This window comes from Bison bison, unplaced genomic scaffold (assembly GCF_000754665.1).
Source record: "Bison bison bison isolate TAMUID 2011002044 unplaced genomic scaffold, Bison_UMD1.0 scf7180017864492, whole genome shotgun sequence".
Classification (NCBI taxonomy): domain Eukaryota; kingdom Metazoa; phylum Chordata; class Mammalia; order Artiodactyla; family Bovidae; genus Bison; species Bison bison.
In genome coordinates, this window is record NW_011495051.1 from 9,757,114 (window position 1) to 9,765,873 (window position 8,760).

The 8,760-nt window shown below is 49.6% G+C and overlaps 1 protein-coding gene across 2 annotated transcripts in view; it reads left to right on the forward strand.

Annotated features, from left to right (window-relative positions):
- Positions 1–8,760, forward strand: part of SRGAP3 (SLIT-ROBO Rho GTPase activating protein 3) — a 243,994-nt gene that overhangs the window by 230,350 nt on the left and 4,884 nt on the right. The window contains exons 19-21 of one of the 2 annotated variants that reach the window (XM_010828406.1): positions 4,970–5,150; positions 6,395–6,544; positions 8,618–8,758. In XM_010828406.1, the coding sequence (XP_010826708.1) occupies positions 4,970–5,150; positions 6,395–6,544; positions 8,618–8,758 (472 nt within the window). The remainder of the gene's footprint in view (positions 1–4,969; positions 5,151–6,394; positions 6,545–8,617; positions 8,759–8,760) is intronic. The other variant, XM_010828404.1, reaches the window with a different exon arrangement.

The window sequence follows — 8,760 nt, forward strand, 5'->3', positions numbered from 1 at the left end:
TTTCATTGTCCTTTTACCCAAAGAGCTTCCTTTTCAAAATGATTCCAGTAGAGTTCCTTGGTTGGAATCTCACCGCACTGCCTTGAGTCATGCAGCCAGGCAAGAATCAGTCACTGTGGCCTGAGAGGGAGGTGATGTGTCGGGCCTGGGTCCTAGGGCAGGAAAGTAAATCGGGGCATAATGTTCAGCTCTGCTAGAATTCTTAGCGATTAAAGCCACCCTGAGCTGAGAAGAACGTCCTGCAGAGCCTGCTTTAGGAGATATGAAGGCTGCCACCTTCTGTTTGTTTGTGGTGGTTTGCTCTTCTCTTTCCTTCTTGTCCTCTCTTTCCTACCACCTCTAGTCCTCCTTCTCCTTCTGTCACTGTTAATAGCCCCCTTCTCATTCTCTCCGTCTGTTGCTTTTTGACTCCTGGTTATGTGCATGTGTGCATACATACATGTGCAACTCTTGTTCTAGATCTTGCTCTCAGGCTTTCTTCTTCCACTTCCACTGGGGAAAAACACCTCTTGTCCAACAAGATAGATTGATTTCTCAGCACTGAGACCCGTCGGGGCTGCTGCTGGTGGAGGCAGACGTGTCCATGGGGAGGCAGATGTGTCTGTGGGGAGGCAGGTCAGGCGCCCCCTTGCAGTGTTCTGGGGCCTCAGATCACTGTCAGTCAGCCTGCACCTGCTGTGTGGCCGCCCCGTCTCCTCACTGCGAGGTGGCAGGTGCTGTGGGCACCAGGACCAAGGAGAGGGATGGACAGAGAGCACAGGGGCTTGCTGCCCTCAGGACCACCCCCCGGCAGGCTTCACCCCACCAGAGAGAAGCCTTCAGAGGAATTTGAACAAGAGTCTCATGATGTGATTTATGATTTTAAAAGATCCCTCCAGCTGCTGTGGGGAGAAATGACTGTACCAAGCAAGAAGGAAGGCAAGGTAGCCAGGTAGAAGGACAGTGATGTCTGGACCGGCGAGGAGTGGGTGGCATTGGAGGTGGTGAGGCTGGTCAGATTCAGGGGACAATTTGACGGAAATGCTGATGAGTTAGCTTCTGTGGCCTGAGGGAGTGGGCAGATGGTGATTCTGTTTCCTAAGATGGGGAAGATGAGGGGATGAAGCAAGTTTGGGGAGGGGTGTGTGGGAGACTTGGTAAGCTATTCTATTTTAGGTGTGATGAACCCAAATGACAGACTTCCTAATAAATGGTAGCTATTATCCCTGTTTCTACCCCACATGATTACATAGCGACATCTGCAAACACACGAGCTTTCTCTCAGCTTGCAGCTCAGCTCTGCTCCTCATCTTCTCTTCTTTTCTCCCCCTTACATTTTCCACTTCTCCTAGCTCCCTCGCCCCCCACTCCAGTCTACCACCAGTGACTGCTGGAGGCGATGGAGTTGAGCAAGTCTCCGCCCTGGGCAGTTCCTTCAGCAGTGCAAAGGGTGGGCTCAGAAGAAGCCCTTGGGGTCACACCCAGGAGCACCCAGCCCTTGGGGTTCAGCTCTTGGCCTTGCAAACCCTCTGGCCTTTCTCTAAAGCCAGGCAAACACATAGGTTAGTAGGTGCTGCTAACATAGGGATGGTGTGAGAGTCAAAGATGCAGCAGAGAGTACAGAGATCTCTCCGTTTTACTGAGAAGGTGACTCTGAGTCAAGATCTGAGTTTATTTGACCCATTTAGTCGGTCTGGCATTTGCATCAACTTTGTCAGAATAGCTTGCAAAGACACTTGACAGGGAACCAGCTGGGGAAAGCTGGCTTAACTGTCTGACGCCTGTTGTCTACAGCAGGCTGTCCCAGGCACCGAGGACTGGGTCCACCCAAAGGCCACTGCATCTCATGGGGGCACTGGCCTAGTCTTCTTGAGCCAGCTACTCACAGAGAAGAGACCTAATGTGTGTGGGTGGGGTGGGGAAGAACAGGGAGAAATGACTTCCATGCTGTCCATGGCCCTTAGGAGTCGTTATCTCTGGTATTAATAACAACAACAACTGCATCTCATATGAAGCTAATCGTGTTCCAGGCACTGTTACAAGCTGTTCATGTGTAATAACTTGCTTAGTCCTATGACAACCCCATAAAGTGGGTACTGTTCTTATCACTCCCATTTTACAGATGAGAAAACTGAGACTGAGAAAACAGAACTAAATCGTTCAAGGTCACCCAGGTAAAAGCAGAAAAGTGGTAAAGCCAGGTATTGTCGGCTTAGCTCCATGACGGACAGGTAGATGGCTGCATGGACAGGATCAAGGTAATCCATGAGGACAAGAGAAGCATCCTGATGGATGCTCAGCACCGGGAAGATAACTGCAGGCTAGAGAGAGCAGGGGCCACCACTCTTTTGTTTATTAGCATTTAATAGATTTGTTTATTTATATAAGTACATGCATGTATCTTCTTTTTATAGTATTAAACATCTTTGTGCTTGCCTTAAAATACAAGCAAATTAACACTTATACATGACCCATTTTCTACGTAGCATTTCTACCCATTTGCATCTCTTAGGGTACAGGCTTTAACACAAGTTAAATAAATTGTAGGCATAAATAACTGTCCTCCTCCCCTGAAAGTCTCCTTCCCAAAGATCACTAGCTGCATGGTCTTGAGCAAACATTTAAATTCTCTGCAGCGCAGATTTCTTTGTCTAGTCCCACCCCATAAGCTAAAGCCATTGTTGTTTTTTTGTTGTTGTTCAGTCGCTCAGTCGTGTCCGACTCTTTGTGACCCTATGGACTGCAGCACGTCAGGCATCCCTGTCCTTCACCATCTTCCGGAGCTTGCTCAATCTCATGTCCATTAGTAATTATAATCATAATCACAAGAGCCGCTATATGTTGAATTCTTAATGTATGTCTGTGCTATGCTGAGAACTTTCACATATTCTCTTTTTTTAAATATATTGAAGTCTATTGATATATAACAGTTTATTAATATAAGGTATATGGGATAATGATTTGATATATATATATATATAAATGATCACCACAATAAGTCAGGTTAACATCCATCACCACACATAGTTATATTTTGTTTTCTTGTGATGAGAACTTTTAAGATCTACTCTTAGTAGGTTTCAAATATACAACACAGTATTATTAACTGTAGGCACCGTGCTGAGTATTACGTCCTATGCCTTATTTATCTGCTGGAGGTGCGTGCCTTTTGATTCCCTTCACCTATTTCACCCACCTCTCACCTCTGGCAACCACCAGTCTGTTCTCTGTATCAGTGAGTTCTGTTTGTTTCTGATTTTAGATTCCACGTGTAAGTGAGGTCGTACAGTGTTTGTCGTCTTCTGTCTGACTTACTTCACTCAGCATAATGCCCTCAAGGTCCCTTTATGTTGCTGCAAATGGCAGGATTTCCATCTTTCTATGGCTGAACAATTTTCCATTGTGTATATACACCGATCTTCTTTGTCTGTTCATCTGTCTACGGACCTGTTAGGTCACTTCCGTATCTTGGCTATTGTAAATGGTGCTGCAGTGAACACGGGGGTCTGCCCCGTATCTTCCCAAGTTAAACGTGCTCATTTCCTGTGGGTAAATACGCAGAAGTGGAATTGCTGGATCACATGGTAGTTCTGATTCTCATTTTCTGAGGAGCCTCCGTAGTGTTTTCTGTAGTAGCCACACCCGTGTACATTTGCACCAGCAGTGCACAGGTTCCCTTTTCTCTGCATTCTCACCAACTCTTGTCTGTTGTCTTTCTCATAACAGCCATTCTAACAGGTGTGAGCTGGTATCTCACTGTGGTTTTGATTTGCATTTTCCTAATGATTAATGGTGTTGAACATCTTTTCATATAGCTGTTGCCTATCTGTATGTCTTCTTTCATGCTTTATCGTTTAATCCTCTAAAGGCAACTGAGGTGTACAGAAATTATGTAACCTGCCTGAGGTCACACAAACAAGAGGTGACAGAGCCGGGCAGGAGGAGTATTTCGGGGACAAGAACTACGTTCTCACTGGTTAACCCAGGCAGGGCCTGTCACTGACCAGAGAAGAGTACTGCTCTGACGGGGAGATGTGTGTATGCAAAGAGATATGCTTGACCTGTAGCCCCAGTAAGAATTCTCCCTCCCCCCAAATTAAGTTTGTGGATGCGCATGTTAGCTCAGGCATGCCATCAGGCTGCCACTCACCTCAGACTGAGTGGCTTAAACAACAGAAATGTGTTTCCTCACAGTCTGGGGGCCTAGAAGTCCAAGATCAGGGTGCTGTTAGGGTTGGGTTCTGCTGAAGCCTCTCTTCTTTGCTTGTAGTCAGCTGCCTTCTCACTGAGTCCTCCCATGGCCTTTCCACTGTGCCCATGCAGAGACAGAAAGAGAGCTCTTCGCTATCTCTTCCTCTTCTCAGAGGGACACCAGTTCTATCATATTAGGTCCCCACCCTTATGACCTCACTTAAGCTTAATTACTTCCTAAACCCCCTCATCTCCAAATACCATTACACTGGGAGTTAGGACTGTAACATATGGATTTGGGGGAAGACAGAGTTCAGTCTATAACAATGAGCTCTGGAGAGAAGTCTTCTGGGAACCTTTAAAAATTGTGTACAACATTTTACATGGAAGAGAATCCACACACATCTGTTTGACCTCCTACAAGGTAAGAAGCACCAACAGTGTGATATGTGAACAAAGAGGGAAAGGGTTCATGGGAAAATGGAAACAGCTGATATTTAAGGGACAGAAGAAAAAGAAATTTCTTATATTATTTTTAAAATGTGAAAAAGGGTCAGTGGAAAGTAAGGATGTAGTATTTCAACCCCACTTTCCATTTTGGGAAGTGAGATGGCCTGCCTGAGGTCACAGCACAGGGAGCGGATCTGAGCCTAGAGCCCAGTACCCTGAGCCCCAGCTCATGCTGCCCTCACCAGGCACGCTGTCTGCGCTGTCCCACGGAGCCAGGGCCCTCTGACTGAGGCTCCTGGGCTGCCTTCTGCTGTTCTCATGGATGCGCTTGCCCTTGCTTTCCTTCCAGAAGTGGAGCAGATCGAGGCCATCGCCAAGTTTGACTACGTGGGGCGGTCCCCGCGGGAGCTGTCCTTCAAGAAGGGAGCCTCACTGCTGCTGTACCACCGAGCCTCCGAGGACTGGTGGGAGGGTCGTCATAACGGCGTGGACGGGCTCATCCCACATCAGTACATAGTTGTACAGGACATGTGAGTGGGCGCTGGGACCTTCTGTGAAGAGTGTCATGATGGATTAGTGATGTCTAGAAGGGGCACAGGAACAGCAGTGCTGGGTTATACGCCAGCGATTTGCTCTCCCTGCTGTGACACACTTGGTCTTCAGTGAGAATGGATTATGTCTCAGCTCCCTTTGAATGGTGATCCATTTAACATATGAGCAAATTGCTCATACTTCACGGTCCACAGGGACACTGTTTGGTGCTCTTGGCTTGCCATCCTGGCCCACTTGATAGCCTCCGGGGCATTTATCACCCACTCTGGTTCTCAGTGTCCCCTGGATCTTGCCATATACCTTTGCCCTTCAGGGCCTCCGCTGTAAACCAGTGGGCCTCCCACTGCCCTCTTAACTGCCCACTATTCTCTACCCTGAGATAGCTCTGCCAGGAGAGGGGCAGAAACAATCATCCTCTCATTTCCAGCTAAGAGGGTGCTATTTTTTTTAATAACTTTAGACCTTAAAAAAAAATAGAAAAAAGCTCTACATCCCAAACACCTAGCCCCAGCATCAGGCCCAGAAAGTCGACACCTTCCATTCTTGGAAAAGCTTTGACGGTTCCTGTATATGCTTCCTCCAAGTTCCAGTCCTGCTCAGGTTGAACTGATTTACCAGGCTGCAGGCTGGGCCTCAAAGGGAGGGGGCCAAAAGCATACATCTTGATGGCAGAGCAGACCATCTGGAGCCCGAGAAAAGTCCAGGTCAGGCAAACAACGGAAGAACCCTAGGCGGCCCTCTGACGTCCCCAGGCCTCTGAGGACAAGGACAGGAAGGATAGAGGAAGGGAGAGCGAATAGGGGGCGGTGGACAGAGCACCCCAACAAGCTTCAGCCCCTTCACATTTGTCCAAAGCCAAGGGTGGGGGAGGGATGGGAATGCCTTCCTTTTCCCTGGCTGAACCCCAAGCTGCTGCTCCCTGAGCCACATGAGACTCAGTGCTCAGGGCTTGGCTTGCAGGCCCACTCCCCCATTTTTCCTCCACACCTTCCAGCGTTCAGCTTGTCCCAGCCCAGAACAGCTTGGAGAGACCAGGTTTAGTCCCCGGGGGCGGCGGAGGGGGGAGCAAGTAGGGGAGCGTGGTGCCCCAGAGCGCCTCTTGCTGGGGAAGCGGCAGCGGCGCAACCACAAGCTGTGGGTGTGGATCCAGCCCCACAGGTCTCAATACATCCGGGTTGTTGGGTGCGAAGCCCACCCAGCTCACATCTGTTCTTCTCCCCAGGGACGATGCCTTCTCTGACAGCCTGAGCCAAAAGGCCGACAGCGAGGCCAGCAGTGGGCCGCTGCTGGACGACAAGGCCTCTTCCAAAAACGACCTGCAGTCCCCCACGGAGCACATCTCGGATTACGGCTTTGGGGGGGTGATGGGCCGGTAGGAAACTCGGGTTCATTCTTTCCTGCTCATGCAGTGCCCATCCGGGTCTGATTCGGGAGAGAGAAGGGCAAGGGAGGGAGGGGTCTGATTCGGGAGAGAGAAGGGCAAGGGAGGGAGGCTGTCGTGGCCCCTTGTTTCCCATAGGATGTGACGCTGGGCACGCCTGCTGGGCTGGCTGGAACTGGCCTCCAATGGCAGGTAGCAAAGCAATCCAGCTTGGGACAAAGGTGGAGAAAGAGGAAAGACTTATACAGGCAACCAATCCTTTTTACTTAAAATACTAAAAACACGGGGGAGGGAGAGTTAAAAATTGGCAAGTACTTTTCCTCTCTCTCCAGTTCTTAAACCTCCTCCCTACTTTCTGTTGAAAACCTAAGTTGTTATATTTTAAAATGTAAAGCTCTCTTACTCACTGAAGCGCACCACGTAAGTAGAAGTCTCACACACATTGCGTGGGGGGAAATTGACACTCGGCTCCACCCACATATTTGGTGGGAATGTGTTTGCCAATTTCTTCACTCCCGTGTGGGCAGGGCTATCACATGACCTTTCTGCCAGGTAAGGAGCTGGGCTCCTCACTCTGTCTACAGGTAGAGTGCAAAGCACTTGGTGGTTTAAAAAATAAATAAGGAAAAGAGGAGAAAAGGAAAGCTGGCAGTTTCTCACTGCTTTCTTAATCAGATTCTCAAAATGTCATAGTCTCTGTTTTTGGTGGAGAGGTCATGGGATCAACCCACACGCTAGGTGCTTGCAGACAGAGCCAGAGAAATCAGCTGCAATAGGAACCTAGGTTTACGAATTTATTTCAGCAGAAGTCCCAGTACCTCTCTTCAGTGAACTCTGTTCAGTTAGGGTGTAGATAATCAGCAGATAGAATCAGGGGAAGTGTATGGTTGGGGTAGGTGGATGATAGAGTTGAGGTCCCTTGACATCTAGGGGGGCCGTACCTTCTCCTGCCTCAATTTCCCTCTCCCTCTGTCCTTCCTTGTCTGCCTTTCTCGTCTCCTTTCTCTCCTAGTACTCTTCCACTCCGACACCAATGCTTTGGTCCTGTTGGGGTGACCACAGGCAATGCTTAGCTTGGCTGGTGGCACAGGGTGAAAAGCACTGCTGACTGCATTGAGCTTGGTCCCCGTCACAACCCATCCCCGTAGTCCGTCCTTCCTCCCCACCCCCTCACCCCTCCCAGCCTTCCTCTCCTCACCAGTGCCTTCAGGTCTTTGCTGACCTCCCTAGGCTGGAGCAGAATCCCCAGTGGGTAGAACCGCTTCAGAGTGGTCTCCTACCCACTGAACCTCCCTTGAAGCTGGGTGAGGAATATTAGACCCATGTAACGGATAAATAAAGTGGGTCTGAAAGAAGTCGCTGGAAAGTCAGTGACAGAGACAAGACAAGAATCTGCCTTCCAGAGAGATACTTTAGGCCCCTTTTCTCTCTGCCACACCCTCCCTGAAGGGTGAAAGGTATCCAAATGTGTAAAAGGCATTCCAGTGATACATGTTTTTCTCTTAATGATTGGAAATGTTCAAGGTCTGGAAAGCCTCATGGAAAACAGCCCTTTGGGGGGATTGGGGGAGGGTGACAACACTGGGCCATGTTGAGTTCCCAGGGGGCCCTACTGTGCTTGCAGGGAGCTGGTGACTTGTGGTACAGTCAAGCCTCAATGCCTCAAACCAATCAGAAGCCCTCTGGAATCATGGAGACACCTAAACCGCTTAAAAACATATCATGAACCCAACTAACCATGAGCAAAGTGTTCCCAGGTTGCAATCCTCCTGGCCCTGACTTAACATATAGACGAGATTCGCTGTGTAATTAGCACCACTGACTGCAGCTTAGAAGCAGGAGGCCCGATTCCTTTGTGTGTGCAGGTTAAATCTGCTGGCCTGAGTTCTGTGCTCAGATGGTTCTTCACTGCAGAATCGCCACGTCCGGCTGAATGAGGCTTTACTATACCCACTCCCTAGACTAGTGTGTAGCATGTCTGGACTCTGGGGGATTGGCTGAGCCATGTGACGCCAGCCAGGGTTGACCTCTGCCCCATGCCCCTGCCCCCTGGCTCCTTTGCAGAGTGCGGTTACGATCTGACGGAGCAGCCATCCCCAGGCGCCGAAGCGGGGGCGACACACACAGCCCACCCCGGGGCCTGGGCCCCAGCATAGACACACCGCCCCGGGCCGCCGCCTGCCCCAGCAGCCCCCACAAAATCCCCC